The sequence below is a fragment of the Temnothorax longispinosus genome, chromosome 2, assembly GCF_030848805.1.
Source record: "Temnothorax longispinosus isolate EJ_2023e chromosome 2, Tlon_JGU_v1, whole genome shotgun sequence".
NCBI classification, from domain to species: Eukaryota; Metazoa; Arthropoda; class Insecta; order Hymenoptera; family Formicidae; genus Temnothorax; species Temnothorax longispinosus.
In genome coordinates this window covers 11,133,010-11,154,766 of record NC_092359.1, presented here as the reverse complement: position 1 = coordinate 11,154,766, position 21,757 = coordinate 11,133,010, and the positions used below count along the sequence as shown (strand labels likewise).

The 21,757-nt window shown below is 32.8% G+C and overlaps 1 protein-coding gene, 2 long non-coding RNA genes and 1 pseudogene across 6 annotated transcripts; 3 read left to right on the top strand and 1 right to left on the bottom strand.

Annotated features, from left to right (window-relative positions):
- Positions 1-263: 263 nt before the first annotated feature.
- LOC139808940 (uncharacterized) lies at positions 264-1,617 on the bottom strand (annotated as a pseudogene).
- A 7,974-nt stretch (positions 1,618-9,591) lies between these two features.
- LOC139808423 (uncharacterized) lies at positions 9,592-13,317 on the top strand. 4 transcript variants are annotated; one of them, XR_011730858.1, is made up of 6 exons: positions 9,592-9,845; positions 10,046-10,236; positions 10,306-10,544; positions 11,914-12,069; positions 12,399-12,509; positions 12,623-13,316. It is a non-coding gene; the product is annotated as an uncharacterized lncRNA (long non-coding RNA). The 4 variants fall into 4 exon arrangements; XR_011730859.1 differs by having other exon boundaries at positions 9,764-9,778; positions 12,623-13,317; XR_011730857.1 differs by having other exon boundaries at positions 9,793-10,236; positions 10,310-10,544; positions 12,623-13,246.
- A 1,487-nt stretch (positions 13,318-14,804) lies between these two features.
- LOC139808774 (uncharacterized) lies at positions 14,805-15,865 on the top strand. The gene is made up of 3 exons (XR_011730949.1): positions 14,805-15,165; positions 15,493-15,602; positions 15,716-15,865. It is a non-coding gene; the product is annotated as an uncharacterized lncRNA (long non-coding RNA).
- Positions 15,866-17,253: 1,388 nt separating this feature from the next.
- On the top strand, positions 17,254-21,311 carry LOC139809195 (uncharacterized). Its single transcript, XM_071771916.1, has 4 exons — positions 17,254-17,413; positions 17,583-18,408; positions 18,600-20,175; positions 20,292-21,311. The coding sequence occupies exons 1-4, from the start codon at positions 17,254-17,256 to the stop codon at positions 21,291-21,293; spliced, it is 3,564 nt and encodes a 1,187-aa protein (XP_071628017.1). The 3' UTR covers positions 21,294-21,311.
- Positions 21,312-21,757: the final 446 nt, after the last annotated feature.

Below are 21,757 nucleotides of genomic sequence, written 5' to 3'. Positions count from 1 at the left end.
CATGTTTCCGTTAGCCCTATGGCGTCGTAGTTCTCTATGTGCTTCCAAAATTGCCTGTCCTTGTTAAACAGTCCCGCGACGTTCCAGAAGCCTGCCACGAAGGTTTTCCCTCTCTTCTCTCCCTCGTTTGGAAGTTTTGTAACCTCTCGATAGGTGGCATCTGGTGAGTTTTCATTCGTTGCCTGGTTTTTTCTGAAAGTCGTAGCCTTAATCTCTATTTGTTTTTCTTTGCCGTCTTTACCTTCATTTATATTACTTTCGGCTGTTATTGTTTTATAGGTTTGCAGGGTTTTGTCTGTACTGAAAACTCTCTCTCAATCCTTCCTCTTCCCTCCATATAAAAGTCCTTTCGTTTACCATTAGTTTCTTGTATCCTATCTTTACTTGCTCTCCTTGCTCTCTCTTCTTTTTCGCGATTTCTACTATCTCTCTTTGCACGTCTCTTTCTTTCTTTGTTAGGTCGTTGTCAATGTACAGTTTCTTACCTTTCAGCTTACTTTTCTTTGCTAGCACATCTTTTTTCTGTTGCCAATTTTTTAATTTCGCTATTAGCATTCTTCCTCGCTGCTCCTTTCTTATCCAATACGCATCCTCCACTTCCACCTCTACCTGCAATTCGCGTCTCATTATTTGTTCTATCTCTTCCTTGGGTGAGCCTTCTCTCGGTAAGTCCTCTTCTTTCACAATAATATTGTTCTTTCTTTCTCTTCTCTCTCTTGCCTCCTCCCTCTCTTCCAACTGTATCATTCTTGTCATTTTCTTCTCTAATTGTTCTTCTTTGATCTCCATTTCCTTCAGTCTGTTTTCCATTGTCCTTTTTTTCCTTCTCCCACTCCTCTTGTTTCTTTTTCCATTCTTCTCTTAAGTCTTGTATTTCTGATCTTATTGCCTTGTTTTCTTTTTTTATCTCTTCTGTATCTTTCTTAATTGTGAGCATGATTTCCGTTAATTTGTCTAGTTTATCCATGTCTACCCCTTTTTCGTTTTCTATATTCATCTCCTCTTGCGTCCTTTCTGCTCCTGATGTTATTCCTGTTCTCTTATTTGGAGGTGATCTGCCCACTGTTCTTGATTTTTCAAACTTTTCAAGTAGTTCCTTCTCTGTTCTTATCTTATCTTCCTCTTCTTCCCTCTTCCTCTTAAACGATTCAATAATCGATTCACTGTTAGTCCTTTGCCTTCCAAGATGTATTGCGTTGATCGGCCTTCCTTTCTTTTTTGACTCCTTTTGCCTTTCCGTGCCTTCTCCTGTATTGCTCATTAATAGGTCTCTGTCTTTGACCGCTCGGTGGCTCCCCTTTCACTGTTCGCTTTATAGTCGCAGCTTGAGTCTCTCACCTCTCTATATCAGAGGCACCCCTGGGCCGTTAGTGTTCGCTTTTTAGTAGGTTTGCGAACCCGGCAACTGGTTTCCCTTTTTGTTCCCTAACCTCCAAGGTTTCTCAGCATAAGAAACTCCAGAAAAGCGTCTTCCCTGCGATTCCTCTGCTGCTTCCTTCTATCTCCAACTAAAATTGCAATTTTGCGCTTGCAGAAAACCTGTAACAAACTCGCCCCAAGGCGATACAGCGGCAGATAAGTTCGGAAATAAGCAGACGCGCTCGGCAGACGTGCTTCTGTTTACTTACTCTCGGACGATCCCCCTACTATCTTTTACAACAAGTTGTAGATTTTAGCACAGTCTGATGTAAAAATGTCGAACATGTCGCATATTTAGTATGTTTATCCAGCGAGAAGGCTGATGTCGAATCGACGTCGATTCACCGGATACTCATCGACATCAAAATTAACATAAAAAATCAGTTGATTTCAATCAAATTGTTTTAGCATTGTGAATTAATGGCTTAATTGTTTCTAAGTTACCTGTGTTCAAAACTCTAAAAATTTTATCTAAAATTAAGAGACTATGGCTGATATTCATAGTCGGATCTTATTTCAAGACCATCTTATAAGTTATATCTTAAGACGCTAATATGATTGGTATGCGATTGGTTCATGTCTTTTTAAATTGAACTTAAGACGGTCTTGAACAATATAAGAACCGACTATGAATATCGGCCTGTCACCATATGAGAGTATGCATAGTCATCGGTTCGATATCGATCGACATTGAATCGATGACTATCTGCATACTATATGGTGATAGTCTCTTAATTTTAGATAAAATTTTTAGAGTTTTGAACACAAGTAACTTAGAAAGAAGCAAATTGATGCCAAAACAATTTGATTGAAATTGGCTGAGTTTCGATGTCAAATTCGATGTCGATAAGTCATCGATTTGATATCGAATCGATGACCGACATCAATTTTGTAAGAAATATATAATCTCTACTATTATATAAAGGGGAAAAGTTTGTACTGTTGTTCGGGGTAATCTTAGAAACTATTGGACCGATTTTGAAAGTATTATATATGAAGTAGGGATAGAATTTCCCGGGTAGTGCTATAGGGTGTATAGTTCTTCGTTACCAAATTTTTTGGAAACCGGTTTTTCTAATTTCTTCAATTTTTCAAGAAATAATTGACCGAATTTTAAAGAATTGCATATAAAACAAGGGTAGAATTTCCCGGGGAGTGCCATAAAGTGTATAATTTTTCGTTACCGATTTTTTTTGAAACCGGTATCCGAAATTTTTCCAATTTTTCGGGAAATAATTGACCGAATCTTAAAGAATTGTATATAAAACAGGGGTAGAATTTTCCGGGGAGTGCTATAAACTGTATAGTTTTTCGTTATTGATCTTTATTGGAACCGGTATCTGAAATTTTTCCAATTTTTCGGGAAATAATTGACCGAATTTTAAAGAATTGTATATAAAACAGGGGTAGAATTTCCTAATAAAGGGTTACCGATTTCAGTCTAAAAAAATCTATGTAATTGTTTTGATTTCTGCAAATTTTGCGATATTAAGCTAATTTTTTTTTATGGATAGAATATTATTATATTGAATTTGGTGAAAATCGGTAATTACCGATTTTATTCCTTGGTTTTTTAATTGAAAAATCGAGGTTCTGTGTACATCGCGAGCAAGCAATCCCAAAATTCCCGAAAAAACGCCTGGGTAAACCAAGGGATGTTGTCGCTGATCGGTAAGTAAAATATCGGAAAAGCGGAAATGACTCAATAGTGTGAAACTCGAGTAGAAAAAGACCGGTTACGACATGTTTAATCCACGAAAACATTTATGCGGTCCGATTTGAAATTAGAGGCATTTATAGTTATGACTCAAATTACGAATATCAATTTTATCCGAGTGTAATAATTGGAAAAATGGATGCAATATGTGATCATTGTCAAGTAAAAAAGTTTAAAACTTAAGCACCTAGAATGTGTTATTCATGCAGAAAAGTTAAACTACCGTCTTTAAATCAACCACCCGACACACTCCTTATGTTTATCCACAATAAAGCGGGGAGCACACACTTCTGCACAACGCATAATGCGTAAGCATAAGAAAACTGATTGGTCTATTTCCTTATGCACATGTGTATGGACCAATCAATTTTCTTATGCTTACACATTATGCGTTGTGCAGAAGTGTGTGCTCCCCGCTTAAAGATATTGAAACACAAATAAAGTTGTTTAAAAAAAAAACGACTCCCGGGCGAAGCCCGGGTAACCAGCTAGTATATATATATATATAATGAACCGGACTTTATTAAGAGCTAACACCTTCCGTACGTCTGCTAACAATAAGTGCAACATATATAGACAATACGAAACGTCTTCATCAATCAATGTAGCACAGTGCGGAAGGTGACTGACTCAAGAGCCAGGGGTTTCAGGTTTAAATCCAGAGAGTGGTAAGCAAATTTTTTAAGTACAATATAAATTTATTTAATTAAGCTTGCACGTAATCAAGATTTTCAGCAATAAAATAATGTTCAACGAGAGAAGTAAATTTTATTTTTTATTTTGTTTGTAGTATATCCAAAAAGTAGTAGTTATTCATGAAAATTTCTACGTAAATTTATGAAAAATTACAAACATGGCCCAAATCGCGTACTTTTGATGTAAAAATTACGTAAAAATAGCGTAAAAAGTTGTAATTATATTATAAGAAATTGTAGTTTTCGCATAATTTTTGCGTGAAAATTTGTAAAATTATTTCCACCAGGGAAGAGTTATTTAAGTTTAAAGTTGATAAAATTAACATTATTCTTTATAGAGAATCGACATTTTTGCTGTAAATATAAATAAAATATAATGTTTTTTTATGTGTAAAACATACATCCCCAATCAGCAGACAATGTTTTTTAAATGTGTTTTTAATATTTATTTTTTATTAATTATACATTTGTACAATTTATTGTAAAAATAATATTTATTTAACGTTTATTAAATATTTATTTCACATTGATTATTTATTTGAAGTAATAATTTAGAAAAAATATTTATTAAACGTTTATTTAACGTTTATTTAATATTTGTTTTACATTAGTAAGTTATTTGCAATAATAAGTTAAAAAAACATTTATTTAACATTTATTCGGCATTAATTTAATATTTATTTTATATTAATTATTCATTTGCAATAATGATTTAAAAAAACATTTATTTAATATTTATTCGACATTAATTTAATATTTATGTTACATTAATTATTTATTTGCAATAATGATTAAAAAAAACGTTTATTTAACATTTATTCGATATTAATTTAATATTTATGTTACATTAATTTATTTATTTGCAATAATGATTAAAAAAAAACGTTTATTTAACATTTATTCGATATTAATTTAATATTTATTTTACATTACTTATTCATTTGCAATAATAATTTTAAAAAACATTTGTATAATATTTATTCGACATTAATTTAATATTTATTTTACATTACTCATTCATTTGCAATAATAATATAATTTGAAAAAACATTTATTTAATATTTATTCGACATTAATTTAATATTTATTTTACATTACTCATTTATTTGCAATAATGATTTGAAAAAACATTTATTTAATATTTATTCAACATTAATTTAATAATTATTTTACATTACTCATTTATTTGCAATAATGATTTGAAAAAACATTTATTTAATATTTATTCGATATTATTTTAATTCTACGAGTGGGTGTTGGCCACCCAGACAAATTCAGGCCCGATATTTTTAAGATAGGTTTTAATAATCAGTGTCCTTCCACCTAGGATCCCTATGTTTGAGTCCTTCTCTCGAAGATGCGTACAGAAAGGCTTTAAGCCATGTCAGTTATGTTTGATAAACATTCGAAAGTTATTATAGATTGTGACCACCCGGGATGTGACCTCAATCGGTGTATACTTCTTATCGCGACCAAAAATTACAACATTTTTGTTTATCAAGCACATTTCGGGTTCTGCATATTTTATTTGAAACACCTTTTTAATATGTTTCATAAATTTTTATGTGCACATAATTAAATTGAAAATATGAGACTGAAATCTATCTGGGTGCCGATCATCCTGTGTGGTCAAGGCGTATTAAAAAAAGAGGTGTGGCCTCTTGGGAGGGTTAATATTTATATTTTACATTAATTATTTATTTGCAATAATGAATTAAAAAAACATTTATTTAACATTTATTCAACATTATTTTAATATTTATTTTACATTAACTATTTATTTGCCATAATGATTTGAAAAAACATTTATTTAACATTTATTTGACATTATTTTAATATTTAATTTTACATTAATTATTTATTTGCAATAATGATTTAAAGAAACATTTACTTAACATTTATTTAATATTAATTAAATATTTACTTCAAATATTATTTTATATTTATTATTTCATTATAAGAGATGTTTTATTATTTTTCTCCCGCTCGGTACCTGCAATACCGGCAGTTCGCGGCAACGCCGCTGGGCGTCGCATCGCCAGTGCAGTCTCTCGAGTTCAAGATTCTGCACCGACTTGTATAAGAGAAGACTCCCTACGAGACCAAGGCAGATCTTCCCGGCGCTAGTCGTTAAGGCTGAACGCGCGAGTACACTAAAGCCTACCCTACGGCGCGAGTCGCTTAAGATGTTGTTTTTCAAATATTAAAAAAACTTTTCTAATGTGAAAGAAATATTTAAGTATTCAAATCTTAAATTAACGTTTTTCAAACGTTAAAAAAACATTTTAGAATATGTCAAAATAGATGTTTTTGTAACATAAAAAAAAACACTTTCTCAAACCTTAAAATAAACTTTTTCAAACATTAAAAAAATGTCCTTTTAAACGTTAAAATAAACGTTTTTTTAACATTAAAAAAACACTTTCTTAAACGTTAAAATAAACGTTTTTAAACATTAAAAAAATGTTTTTTTAAATGGTAAAATAAATATTTTTTAAATAAAAAAAGGTGTGTTAACCCATGATTTTTAACATTTTGCTTCCTCATAGAGGAAGCTTTGTTTTCGTAAATTCGTATATGAACCTTTGATTGCGTATAAAGTTGGCTCTAATCAACCAAATTTAAAAGAATTATATATAAAATAGGGGTAGAAGAAACCAAAGAAAAGATGGTTTTTTGAGTTTTTAATATCAATATGTTCAGACTGTTTTAAAACGTCGAAATATTGCATTAAAAAAAATGTCGGTATGTGTGTATGCCTGTGCCAAATTTACAGAAATTTCTATAACTCCAGAACTGATCAACCAAATCTTAACGAATTATATATGAAATAGGGGTAGAAAAGACTGAAAAATATAATAGAATTAATAAAAATTGTTAATAATAAAGGGGTTACCGAATTCTGTTAAAAAAAAAATAACTAAGTTTACCGAAATTTCTATAACTCCAGAACTAATTAACCAAATCTTAACGAATTATATATGAAATAGGGGTATAAAAGACTGAAGAATATAATAGAATTAATAAATTTTGTTAATAATAAAGGCGTTACCGATTTCTGTTAAAAAAACAGCCAAACTTACTAAAATTTCTATAACTTAAGAATTGATTAACCAAATTTTAAAGAATTATATATAAAATAGGGGTAAAAAAACTAAAGAATATAATAGAATTAATAAAAATTGTTAATAATAAAAGGGTTACCGATTTCTGTTAAAACAAAAACAGCCAAACTTACTAAAATTTCTATAACTCAAGAATTGATTAACCAAATTTTAAAGAATTATATGTAAAATAGGGGTAAAAAAAACTGAAGGATATAATAGAATTAATAAAAATTGTTAATAATAAAAGGGTTACCGATTTCTATCAAAAAGAATCTACAAGATTGCTCTAATTTCCACAAATTTTGAGATATCGAGCTTAATTTTTTAAGAATGTTTTAAAAAATGTTTTCCAAATGTCTTTAAAAATATTTTTAAAAACATTTCTTTGCTGATTGGGTCATTGATATTGTATTTTAAGGTTCAAAATTTTTTGCAACGAAACAATTTTTTTAATTATTTTTTATTTATTTAAATAACAAAAAATCATACTCAAACTGTTAACGGTATATAATCCCTTCTAACATATAAAAACTTTTGAGTTATTTGACATACATGCAAAGTCTTCTTTTATTGAAAGTTTAACTTTTAGCAAGGACTGTACGACCCATACATCCTTAAATACGATACTTTCCAAAAAATAGTGTTTCACATTTTTCAATTATAGAATTAATTATATTAAGATGTGCTATAATTTTCAATTATAGAATTAATTATATTAAGATGTGCTATAATTTTTTAGTTTTAAGATATCTTATGCAAAGCATAATATATCAATTCAAATTAATATATCCTAAAGGATATCCTTCAGAAGATCTCGTAAGATATCTTATGCAAAGCCAACGGATATGGCAAAATATTTAGATATCGTGATCGAGATTATAATAGGATATCTCACGATATCCTCAGGATACAGTGTGCTGTGTGGGCAAGCGCGTACCGCGAGTCAACGTATCGATAGTATAATTATTAACCCGCAAGTCAGGGTAGTGAAATAATTGATTCAAGCGTAACTACGAGAAATCTGTTTTATTAAACGCCTTTGCAACCACTATCTCGCGAGTGTTGTCTTCTCTACCTCCCAATCTGCGGATCCAAAGAACCCGGTGCCGGTTCGCTTCGCACGGGCTCAAAATCTATTCTCCTCTCCCCAATCACCCATTAATTAAAAATACCAATAGAACCCCATGAAACCTCCAATTTTCAACCCTATAGTAGCCATCCCCATAAAATTAGTAATCTTTTGGTATCAGTTTTATCAAGATCATCAACAAAAAATTAGAAAAATTTTCCCAGTAAGCAAGGAACATTAAAATAACGTTTAAAAATATTGACTTTATGTGTATTTTTTAAACGTTTTTTAATAATATTATACACATATTTGAAAAATATTATTTCGTAATATGATTTTTCTGAATGTTGTTAAAATATTTTAAAAACGTTACAGAAAATATTTTTCAAATGTTACTCTGACATTTATTTGAGATTAATGCAACAGTTCAAAATTCCTTGTAATTTGGACTTGGAAATAACGTTGGTAGTATATTAATTTTCTGTTGTTAGAATGTTATTGTTTTATATTGTGCCCAAAACGCTCATCGCGACAGCCATGATGCGTGTACATTTACGTACGATGTGAGTGCGTATACACGCGTGTGGATCGAGCAGTGCGGAGTGCTCTTTTTTTACAGTACATTTATATATAAGTAAGTAACTATTATATTCTAAAAGTTGTATATTAATAATAAGAACTCAATTAACCATATGTGCTATGAATAGTAGCTGATATGATGATCTATAACCTATAATTTAGGTTAACTACAAATAACGTTCTTTGGGTATCGGTAGAAACTATATAATGGAATTATTTGCTATTTTCTTGCAATTTACTGCCGATTATTTTCAGCTGTTTGAGTGCATCGAGATCATGAGCAAACGCATGCTTGTCGCGACAGCCAATCGGAAGCAGTAATAGTTCTGGAGACTGTAGTCGCATTATCTTACATAGACGTATGATGCGTGAGTGTGTCATATATACGTACGTTTGTGCTTGTGCTGTCGAGCGCTTTTAATTGTATACAACATTTTTATATGGGTAAGTAATTATATTATATTCTAAATCTTGCATATTAATGATAAGAACTCTGCAATTATCTAATGTGCTGTAAATAGGTAGCTGGTGATTCAAGATCTATTTTTCGACCTATAAGAGAGAGATTTGCAGAAGAAAAGAAATATACCAAAGTATTAATAATGATCAAACATATTCTTGATGTACTCGGGCCGCGAAGCTGAGCAATATTCTAAGGAAAGTATTGTACAAGATACAAAGATTGGACAATATCTCATCTCTTTATCTTCCATTGACAATTTAAAGATATGCTAAAAACTGATCAAGAAGCTTTCATGCAAGTTGTAAGTAAAGCTGCTTATCACAATTATAATTAATTCTATAAACATTTACAAATAACATTTCTGGTTAGTATCCCAGTAAGCAAGGAACATTAAATTTACGTTTAGAAATATTGATTTTATGTGTATTTTTTAAACGTTTTTTAATAATATTTTACACATATTTGAAAAATATTATTTCGTAATATGATTTTTCTGAATGTTGTTAAAATATTTTAAAAACGTTACAGAAAATATTTTTCAAATGTTACTCTGACATTTATTTGAGATCAATGCAACAGTTCAAAATTCCTTGTAATTTGGACTTGGAAATAACGTTGGTAGTATATTAATTTTCTGTTGTTAGAATGTTATTGTTTCATATTGTGCGCAACGCTCATCGCGACAGACAACAGCCATGATGCGTACATTATCCTACGTACGATGCGTGAGTGCGTATACACGCGTGTGGATCGGGCAGTGCGGAGTGCTCTTTATTTACAGTATATTTATATATAAGTAAGTAACTATTATATTCTAAAAGTTGTATATTAATAATAAGAACTCAATTAACCATACGTGCTATGAATAGTAGCTGATATGATGATCTATAACCTATAATTTAGGTTAACTACAAATAACGTTCTTTGGGTATCGGTAGAAGCTATATAGTGGAATTATTTGCTATTTTCTTGCAATTTACTGCCGATTATTTTCAGCTGTTTGAGCGCGTCGAGATCATGAGCAGACGCACGCTTGTCGCAACAGCCAATCGGAAGCAGTAATAGTTCTGGAGACTGTAGTCGCATTATCTTACATATACGTATGATGCGTGAGTGTGTCATATATATGTATACGTTTGTGCTTGTGCTGTCGAGCACTTTTAATTGTATACAACATTTTTATATGGGTAATTATTATATTCTAAAACTTGCATATTAATGATAAGAACCCAATTATCTATATGTGCTGTAAATAGGTAGCTGGTGATTCAAGATCTATTTTTCGACCTATATAAGAGAGAGATTTGCAGAAGAAAAGAAATATACCAAAGTATTAAGGATCGAACATATTTTTGATGTACTCGGACCGCGAGGCTGAACAATATTCTGAGGAAAGTATTATACAAGATACAAAGATTGGACAATATCTCCCCTTATCTTCCATTGACAATTTGAAGATATGCTAAAAACTGATCCAGAAGCTTTCATGCAAGTTGTAAGTAAAGCTGCTTATCACAATTATAATTAATTCTATAAACATTTACAAATAACATTTCGGGTTAGTAGTTACATAATCGTAGTAGATATAAATTTACACAATAAAATCAGACTTTAAAAATTTAAGAATTAAGAAAAGACTGTAAGAGATCTCCTCTCCCTCTCCCTCTCTCTCCCTCTTTCTCCCTTTCTCTCCAAGAGTAGTAAATATAATATTTGTAATTTAGAGTCGACAAAGAGATCACCAGTAGGCCTATTCTGTAACTCTTAACGACAGTTTCGTTATCGTTATATTGGCGTTGCGCAGCTTTTTTACCATATATAATATCTGCGCAACGCAAATATAACGATAACGAAACTGTCGTTAAGAGTTACAGAATAGACCCACAGGACTTGTAATTTTTACCGATTTTTTGGTATTATTTTCAATGTAGTGCTTATAGCAAAGATAGTAATTGCGCATTATCTGTATCTACTATGTTTATAGTGATTTTGATTGTGGCGTAACATACGCATATATTTTTTGTTTATGACACAATTTATTAGATGAAAAAATAGATGAAAACTCTAAAAGTGTCAGTAACATACAGACAAAATCATCCAAACGTCATATCAAATAAGTACTAACGCATTCACACTACATTGTTCAAGTCTTTTATGCATATAGATATTCTATATATAAATGTGTGTTGCTTTGTTTTACCATATTTAGCAGAAAGATTAAGTATTTATATATAAAAATCTTCTTGCAAACTTTTCGTATATTTTTAAGCTTTTAAATTTAATGGAAATGGTACAGTAATATTTTTTTACAATTTTCTTTAACGGACCAAACATACTGATAATATATAAAAGTTGTACAATTTTTGTAACAGATAAATATTTACATTGACAGCTCGAGATCTTTACTTTGAAATTTTTTAATCATTTTTGTGATATATTGAGCAAATGCTCTAATTGATTTACACCTATTTTTATTATGTAAAAGCATTTGTAATTCTATGCAACCAATGCGATATATGTAAATTTTCTAAAAGAAGGTAGAATTTTGTCGGTAAAGTTTTCAAATATGGTGTCCTTCAAAAATCAAAATGTATTTGTATTAATCTCTATAATGTATTCAACTGTATGTTTTATGTATAAAACGATCAAATAGAATCTTGAAGAGGAGCACCCAATGGGTCTAAAACCAAAAATGGTTACTCTGACTCTTTTTACAAACTTATATCTATAATATATGTCCTTTAATGTGTTCTATAATATCCCATAATATGTGTTATTATATTTTAAAAGTCTTCTGAATTATTTTCCTTGCAATTTATAATAATAAACTGCATTATATAGAATTACAAGTATAAATTTTTCAGGTGAACAAGGTTATGTTAATTGGAGGGAAACATGAAAAGGATTTTATTAGAAGAAGTTTGAGTGCTACATTTTCTGATGACTTAGCCTCCATGTGTTTATGGACTGGCCAAAAAAATAATTATAAAATTGGAGATACGCAATTCTGAGCATTAAAAGTAAGTAATTTTTTAAGAGATGTATATATTACTTGCAGTATTAAATGCTATGTTTTATGTCTCAGAATTTATTAAAATTGTCTCCTATTTTTTTGTGGCAATCATCGTTAAAAAGCAGGACACACATACACGTTAAAAATTCTTACAAAATAAAAGAAAAATATATATATCCATAAACTAATACTTTTGATCGATTTAGTATATATGTAAACTATTCCGGAAACTTTTGTGTTATTTCAATAATTATCATAAGTTTTAATTGCCGTTAAATTAACATTATTTATTTCTTTCATCTAACAATAAACTGTATTGAATTTTTCTTATTCCAGAAGCTTTTAGAGCAATATTCCCTCGGAATACAGAAAAAGATTTTGAACACTTTGTAATGGAGTGGTTCAGATTCGCAAACGTCCGTAAGGAAAGAAAAAAACATTAAAAAGGTAATGTAATGTATTTTGGTATATACTCTCTATAAAATAAAATTATTATAGTTTGCCGCGTTATAATTTATAAGTAGCTTTTTCACTAATTTAATTCTACTTTTATTTTTCAGGAAGTGATAAATATATTATCTTACTTGCGTGGCTCCGCGCGAGTGATTATTATAGTAACAAAAGGGTCTTAGGTTTGATCTCGACTCAGTCTGCATCCCGCATATACAGTCCTCGTTTAACTTGTTTCCCTGTAAGGGGTGATTAAGAGGAAGTAAATGGTTTAAGGATTGAAAGACCTGTATGTGGTTTAATAATCCGTTTTAGAAAGTTTGTAGAATGAAAAAAATACATAGGTCTAGGCAATAGTAAAAAGAAAATTTTTATACATTAGAAATAGTGATTTGTGCTATATGATCTAAAAGGATAAGGTCGAAGGCACTAACACCCTCATTCGAGGGGACACATTTCAAATAAAAAAGGAAGATTTTGATAAAATTATTTGGTTTGACATTTTTTCTCAATATTACGTTTAGTTTGTATTCAAGGATCAACGACGAAGATGTGGAACCACATCTGATCTTGCCTTAAAATGCATTTTTTCCTGGATTTGAGACAAAAATCTGATTTTTTTATTTGAAAGATGAGTTTTATCCCAAAACCTTCCGCTAGGATCAGTGATCTTCACCAAAGATATTATTGTAATAAACTGAAAACTGTAATATATGGTATATATTATTTTTATATAAATAAAACTTTTTTATGATAATTAGTGAATTATTCCCTAATACAGATTAGTATATAACAGGCCTGGGCAACTTCGAACTCCGGAGTCACGACACTCCCCTACTTTCCGTAGATAGAAAAGAAGTGTCGTGGTTCTGGAGCTCAAAGTTGTCCTAGCCTGGTCTATAAAAGCAATCTAAATATTAATTAGACAATAAATATTGAGATATTTTATTACTATTGCATATTTATTGAAAACATGTTGCCTGTAATAGAAATAAAACATCAATAAGAACTTTAAATAAATGTTAGAATTAATATTACGGTAATCTTAATATAATATTGTAATAAAGTTGATAGTACGTTTAAATTTTTATGTCAAAAACATTACAGGAATGATAGAAAAACCTTAGCGCAATGTTATTTGCAACGTTATGGCACTCCCATTTCAACATTACTGAAATTTCGGAATCGTGGTCAAAGTATGTTTATAATGATGTTCTATACAACATTAAGAACTACATATTTAACAACATTACAAGTTATAGAATATCGTTGCAATAACATTGTAATAATGATTTTTTGCTTACTGGGATAATAGTTACATAATCGTAGTAGATATAAATTTACACAATAAAATCAGACTTTAAAAATTTAAGAATTAAGAGAAAAGACTGTAAGAGATATCTCCTCTCCCTCCCTCTCTCTCTCCCTCTTTCTCCTTTTTTCTCCAAGAGTAGTATATATAATATTTGCAATTTAGAGTCGTAAGAGATCACCAGGACTTGTAATTTTTACCGATTTTTTGGTATTATTTTCAATGTAGTGCCTATAGCAAAGATAGTAATTGCGCATTATCTGATGTATCTACTATGTTTATAGTTATTTTGATTGTGGCGTAACATATGCATATATTTTTTGTTTATGATAATTTATTAGATGAAAAAATAGATGAAAAACTCTTAAAAGTATCAGTAACATACAGACAAAATCATCCAAACGTCATATCAAATAAGTACTAACGCATTCATACTACATTGTTCAAGTCTTTTATGCATATATATGGATCTTCTATATATAAATGTGTGTTGCTTTGTTTTACCATATATTTAGCAGAAAGCTTAAGTATTTATATATAAAAATCTTTTTGCAAACTTTTCATATATTTTTAAGCTTTTAAATTTAATGGAAATGGTACAGTAATATTTTTTTACACTTTTCTTTAACGGAGCAAACATACTGATAATATATAAAAGTTGTACAATTTTTGTAACAAATAAATATTTATACACTGACAGCTCGAGATCTTTACTTTGAAATTTTTAAATCATTTTTGTGATGTATTGAGCAAATGCTCTAATTGATTTACACCTATTTTTATTATGTAAAAGCATTTGTAATTCTATGCAACCAATACGATATATGTAAACTTTCTAAAAGAAGGTAGAATTTTGTCGGTAAAGTTTTCAAATATGGTATATCCTTCAAAAATCAGAATGTATTTGTATTAATCTCTATAATGTATTCAACTGTATGTTTTATGTTTAAAATGATCAAATAGAATCTTGAGGAGGAGCACTCAATGCGTCCAAAACCAAAAATGGTTACTCTGACTCTTAATCTTACAAACTTATATCTATAATATATGTCCTTTAATATGTTCTATAATATCCTATAATATGTGTTATTATATTTTAAAAGTCTTCTGAATTATTTTCCTTGCAATTTATAATAATAAACTGCATTATATAGAATTACAAGTATAAATTTTTCAGGTGAACAAGGTTATGTTAATTGGAGGGAAACATAAAAAGAATTTTATTAGAAGAAGTTTGAGGGCTACATTTTCTGATGACTTAGCCTCCATGTGTTCATGGACTGGCCAAAAAAATAATTATAAAATTGGAGATACGCACACACACAATTCTGAGCATTAAAAGTAAGTAATTTTTTAAGAGATGTATATATTACTTGCAGTATTAAATGCTATGTTTTATGTCTCAGAATTTATTAAAATTGTCTCCTATTTTTTTGTAGCAATCATCGTTAAAAAGCAGGACACACATACACGTTAAAAATTCTTACGAAATAAAAGAAAAATATGTATATCCATAAACTAATATTTTTGATCGATTTAGTATATATGTAAACTATTCCGGAAACTTTTGTGTTATTTCAATAATTATCATAAGTTTTAATTGCCGTTAAATTAACATTATTTAATTCTTTCATCTAACAATAAACTACTGAATTTTTCTTATTCCAGAAGCTTTTAGAGCAATATTCCCTCGGAATACAGAAAAAGATTTTGAACACTTTGTAATGGAGTGGTTCAGATTCGCAAACGTCCGTAAGGAAAGAAAAAACATTAAAAAGGTAATGTAATGTATTTCGGTATATACTCTCTATAAAATAAAATTATTATAGTTTGCCGCGTTATAATTTATAAGTAGCTTTTTCACTAATTTAATTCTACTTTTATTTTTCAGGAAGTGATAAATATATTATCTTACTTGCGTGGCTCCGCGCGAGTGATTATTTATAGTAACAAATTTTTTTATTTGAAAGATGAGTTTTATCCCAAAACCTTCCGCTAGGATCAGTGATCTTCACCAAAGATATTATTGTGATAAACTGAAAATTGTAATATATATATATGGTATATATTATTTTTATATAAATAAAACTTTTTTATGATAATTAGTGAATTATTCCCTAATGCAGATTGGTATATAACAGACCTGGGCAACCTACGGCAACTTCGAGCTCCGGAGCCACGACACTCCCCTACTTTCCGTGGATAGAAAAGAAGTGTCGTGGTTCTGGAGCTCAAAGTTGTCCAAGTCTGGTCTATAAAAAAGCAATCTAAATAATAATTAGACAATAAATATTGAGATATTTTATTACTATTGCATATTTATTGAAAACATGTTGCCTGTAATAGAACTAAAACATCAATAAGAACTTTAAATAAATGTTAGAATTAATATTACGGTAATCTTAATATAATATTGTAATAAAGTTGATAGTACGTTTAAATTTTTATCTCAAAAACATTACAGGAATGATAGAAAAACCTTAGCGCAACGTTATGGCACTCCCATTTCAACATTACTGAAATTTCGGAATCGTGGTCAAAGTATGTTCATAATGATGTTCTATACAACATTAAGAACTACATATTTAACAACATTACAAGTTCTAGAATATCGTTGCAATAACATTGTAATAATGGTTTTTTGCTTACTGGGTTGGCACTGGTTTCAAGAAAATTGATCCATTAAGGGGATGCTGGAGCCGTAGCCGAACTCGATCGGCGTCGGTAAAGAAGACCGGCGAACTATATCTGTCCTTGTATAGACAAAGATATAGACAAGGATAGCACGCTACATTGCACGCACACATACGCACGATGCACGTCGACATTATACTTTTATATTACGCTTCCAAATCTTGATTTGGAGGGTTTATCGATGTTTTTCTTGTTGTGCAATTCGGGGGAACTTGTTTTTGCGTTCGTACCAATGGTATATCTCTTATATGAAATACATTTTGTGACGAGCTGACAGCTCGCCGCAACTCGAGACGCCATATTGGGATAAAAGTAGGATAAGGAAATCTGTACTTCCGTAATTTTTTCTCGTTTTCTATATAAAATCAGAGTTCCCCCGAATCATTAATGTATGTACTGCAATTCTGGAGAAGGATTTTTAATTCTGTCAAATTAATACGACGCTACGTGCCGACAAAAAATGCCGGTAAAACAGACGGCTCTAGCATCCCCTTAATAAAAAATTATCCATTATGCATCGTGTCTCGTTCTCAAGATCACTAAAAATCACTAGGTAGTACCGCTTCCAGCGCGTAGAAGTCACCACAATGTTCAGCCAATAAGAAGCGAGCGACGAGAGTCCCTCCTTTGGAGATCCTCTGTCCGCCATCTTCTTGTCATAACGTTTTTTGTGCGTAAAGAGAAACCACGTTTCAGCAAGTGAAATATAATAAATCATTTATTTTGGTTGTAGAAATGGGAAAGAAGTCTAAAAAGAGAGACCGTTTGCCCTCAGTGGAGAGGCTACGGAAGAAGCTAAAAAAAATTCAGGAAAAATTAGTAAGGAAAGATAAAGATACGTCACGGTCGAGCAGCCGAGACCACGATACCTTTTCGTTATCCTCAAAAGAGACAGGTAAGCTAGGAATTGCCCTCTTTTCTAAGAGGCAATCTTATCGGCGGTGAGCTCACACGAGAAGTGAGACAAATTCCGTACGAACTGACTAGGTTATGTAAAGAGCAATGTCCTCTCTTGCGTCAGTAAATTGACAGCGTATATAACCTAGATCTTTTTGCACTTCCAGATACCCCTCGAGACATAGATTTAAATCCTTTGCTCGATGAGGGAGATAAGGAAAATCAAAATTCTAACAATCTGGAAGTGACGGAACTCGAAAAGAACGACGATGACTTTGTCGAGTTAGACGAGGAAACATTAGAAATTCTCGGCGAAGGGCTTGTTAGCAACGAGGAGGAATTTGCATTCCATCCAAAATTGGCGGAGGCGTGGAAGAAGGTCCTCGCTGAGGGTATCGACAAAGAGAGCAAAATCAAGCTCTTCAAAGCGTACCCACGGAAAGGCAACTGTCCTATCGGCACACCAAAATTAAACCCAGAGGTGGAGGCTATCGTGAATGATACAACAAAGAAACGAGACAAATATCTAGCAACCGACCAAGACCTTTGTGGCGCTAGTCTGTCGTCGTTGGGAAAAGCGATCAACATGATTCTAAATGATAAGAAAGCAGAAATCGACAGGAAAGAGCTGCTAATATCCCTGATAGACTCAGGCAGGCTTATGTGCGAGCTATTCAAACTGCTCACCAAAGCAAGGAAGGCTTTTATCTACCCCGGACTCGACAAAAAAGCCAAAGCACTTCTCGAGAAAGCGGAGACGGATGAGTTTCTGTTTGGCGCAACGTTGTCTCAGAGAGTAAAAACAGCCAAGTCAGTGGAGAAGGTAGGCCTGTCTTTAAAGACGCAAACAGCGGAGAAAAAGCCGCCCTTCAAACCTCGTGCGGGGTTAAACTGGAGGGGCCCGCCTGCGAAGCCCTTCAACCAGTCACAGGCGGGCTACAATCGCAAGACACCTCAGAGGACGTACCAGCAGAACAGAGGCTACGAGAAACAGCGACAAACACCGGCGCAAACACAAACTCAGCAGCCGACTGCACAGCCGAATCCTGCGGCAATGTCGAAGTAGAGGTTAGGATAGCAGGACGATTAAGACACTTCTGGAAAGCTTGGGCTAAAATCACGTCAGATAAATTCGTTTTGAATAGCATATCCGGATATAAAATCAAATTTGACGAACCACCGGTTCAATTAAGAGTAGCCAGAAATACTTCTTTAAATCCTAAAGACGAACCTCATTTACAACAGGTAATAGATAATTTGCTCAAAATAGGAGCAATTCAAAAGTGCGTTCCATCCGAATCTCAGATTTTGTCTTCGTATTTTTTGGTCCAGAAATCAAATGGCAAATTTAGATTTGTATTAAATTTAAAAGACCTAAATAACTTTATCAAAACGGATCACTTAAAAATGGAGGACATTCGTACGGTATTAAAATTAGTAACAAAGGGGTGTTTCATGGCTACCCTGGACCTCCAGGATGCGTATTTCCTTATTCCAATAGATGAGAATAGCCGAAAATATCTACGTTTCATATGGAAGGATCAGGTGCTCGAATTTGTGTGTCTTCCCTTCGGCCTAAATACGGCTCCGTGGCTGTATACGAAAATCATGAAACCAGTAACAGTCCTTTTGAGAGAAAAGGGACTGAAGTCAGTAGTGTATTTAGATGATTGGTGGTGTCGGGGAAGAAATGTCATAGAATGCTTAAAAAATATTGAGACAACGCAGCAGGTCCTTAAGTCCTTGGGTTTTTTGATTAACGAAAGCAAAAGTAACTTAATTCCGAGCACTAGATGCCAATTTCTTGGCTTTATTGTAGACTCTGATCGCATGACTCTCGAGCTTCCAGAAAAGAAAAAGCAATCGATTTTATCATTAATCAAAAAATTCAAATCTTTACAGTCTTGCACCATTCGGGAATTTGCTCAATTTGTAGGCAACATCACGGCAGCCTGTCCGGCTGTTCAGTATGGCTGGATTTATTCCAAGGAATTCGAACGTCAGAAGTATTTAGCGCTATTGGAAAGCAAAGGAAATTACGATGCAAAAATGAGTTTGTCCGCAATACTGAATCCGGACTTTGATTGGTGGGAGTCACGCATCTCCGATGCTTTCAACCCAATCAGACAACAGGAATATGCACTAGAAATATTTTCAGATGCGTCATTAACTGGCTGGGGCGCTGCATGCAATGGCGAAACTACGTATGGAGCTTGGGATGAGTTAGAGCGAAAAAAGCATATTAACTACTTAGAACTGGTAGCAGCCTTCTACGCGTTACAATGCTTTGCAGCGAGCAGATACGATTGCGAAATATTGCTAAGAATTGATAATACTACAGCGGTAGAGTACATCAATCGAATGGGAGGGATCCAGTATCCACACCTCAACGGTATAACCAGAAAAATCTGGCAATGGTGCGAACAACGCAGCCTATGGATCACAGCATCATACATATCATCGAAAGAGAATGCTGAGGCTGATCAAGGATCCAGAACTATTAATATCGATACGGAGTGGGAGTTGGCGCATTGGGCCTTCCAAGCCGTAGTACGTAGATTTGGTGTACCAGAAATCGATTTGTTCGCAGCAAGAAACAACAAAAAATGCGAAAAATTTTGTTCATGGCATCGGGATCCCGAGGCTGTCTGTGTGGATGCCTTCACGATCAAGTGGACGAAGCTTAAATTCTATGCATTTCCCCCGTTCGCGTTAATACTAAGAATAATAAGAAAGATACAGATAGACCAAGCTCAGGGTGTCTTAATCGTACCTTACTGGAAGTCACAGCCCTGGTTTCCATTATGGAAATCAATGTTAATATCACAGCCGTTATATTTTGAGCCTAATCAAAATTTATTACTATCTGCTTGTAGGAAAATCCACCATCCGTTAGCGGGAAAAATGACGTTAGTGGCCGGGATATTGTCCGGCAAAACTTCCAAAGGCTAGGCATTAACGAAGATGCAATAGAGTTACTCTTAAACTCGATAACTCATTCAACTTTAAAACAATATTCAAAACATTTAGAAGATTGGGCTAAGTTTAGCGTAGTAAGAAATTTTGATATGTTTGCTCCACAAATCAGTCAAATAGTTGAGTGGCTGACCGTAATATACAAGGCGGGCACGTCTTATGGAACTCTGAACACAGGGAGGTTGGCATTGTCGTTGATCTGTGGCAATAGAGTAGGGAAAAATCCCATAATTTCGAGATTTTTGAAAGGCGTGTTTAATAAAAAGCCAACGAAGGCTAAATATGAAAGAATTTACGATCTAGAGCCCGTACTGAAGGAATTAGAGAAACTGTATCCGTTAGAAGACCTTAGTTTGCAGGATCTTACAGATAAGTTAGTTGTTCTTCTGGCAATAGTGACAGCACACAGAAAGCAGACTTTATCGCTTATAAAGATTAGTAATATTCGAGAAATAAGCAATGGATACGAAATAGAGATTCCAGACAGAATAAAGACAACGCGGCCAGGGTCCTGTCAACCATTGCTGACTTTACCGACATTCAGAGCGAATCCAAAACTTTGCGTAGCCACTACTCTCGAGAGATATTTAGCCGTTACTAAAAATCTCAGAGAATCGATCGATTCGTTGTTCATCACGACCAGGAAGCCGTTCAAAGCAGCGGCAAAAGATACAATTAGTAGATGGATTCGTGCCTTTTTGGGTAAATGCGGCATCGGCGAGTCTTATGGCCCGCACAGTATTCGACACGCAGCTACGTCCGCTGCTTTCAAAAAAGGGGTCAATATAGCAGTCATAAAGAGACTAGCAGGATGGTCGGAAAAGTCAACAGTATTTGATAGATTTTACAATCGTCCTATTGTCAAAGAGAACAGTACTTTCGCAGAAGCAATACTAGCTTAAACGAGCAGATATTTAAATAAGCGGTTGTATGCGTGCGCTAATTATACTAATAAAATAGTGTGCTTACACAAAGCGCATTCATATTTTGTATAGATCCTAGACCTGACTCTAAACATCTACCTAGTGATTTTTAGTGATCTTGAGAACGAGACACGATGCATAATTGACCGATCGAACGAGCCCGTCGAAGGCGGGCGAAGTTCGGTCGTAATTATGCAGAGGGTCTCGTTCGAAAAGATCACTACCCTCCCTTTTTATATATATACCATTTAGGAAAATTCATTGTTCCCACCCGAAGATTCATAACAAGACTTTAAACTATATGACAAGAAGATGGCGGACAGAGGATCTCCAAAGGAGGGACTCTCGTCGCTCGCTTCTTATTGGCTGAACATTGTGGTGACTCCTACGCGCTGGAAGCGGTACTACCTAGTGATTTTTAGTGATCTTTTCGAACGAGACCC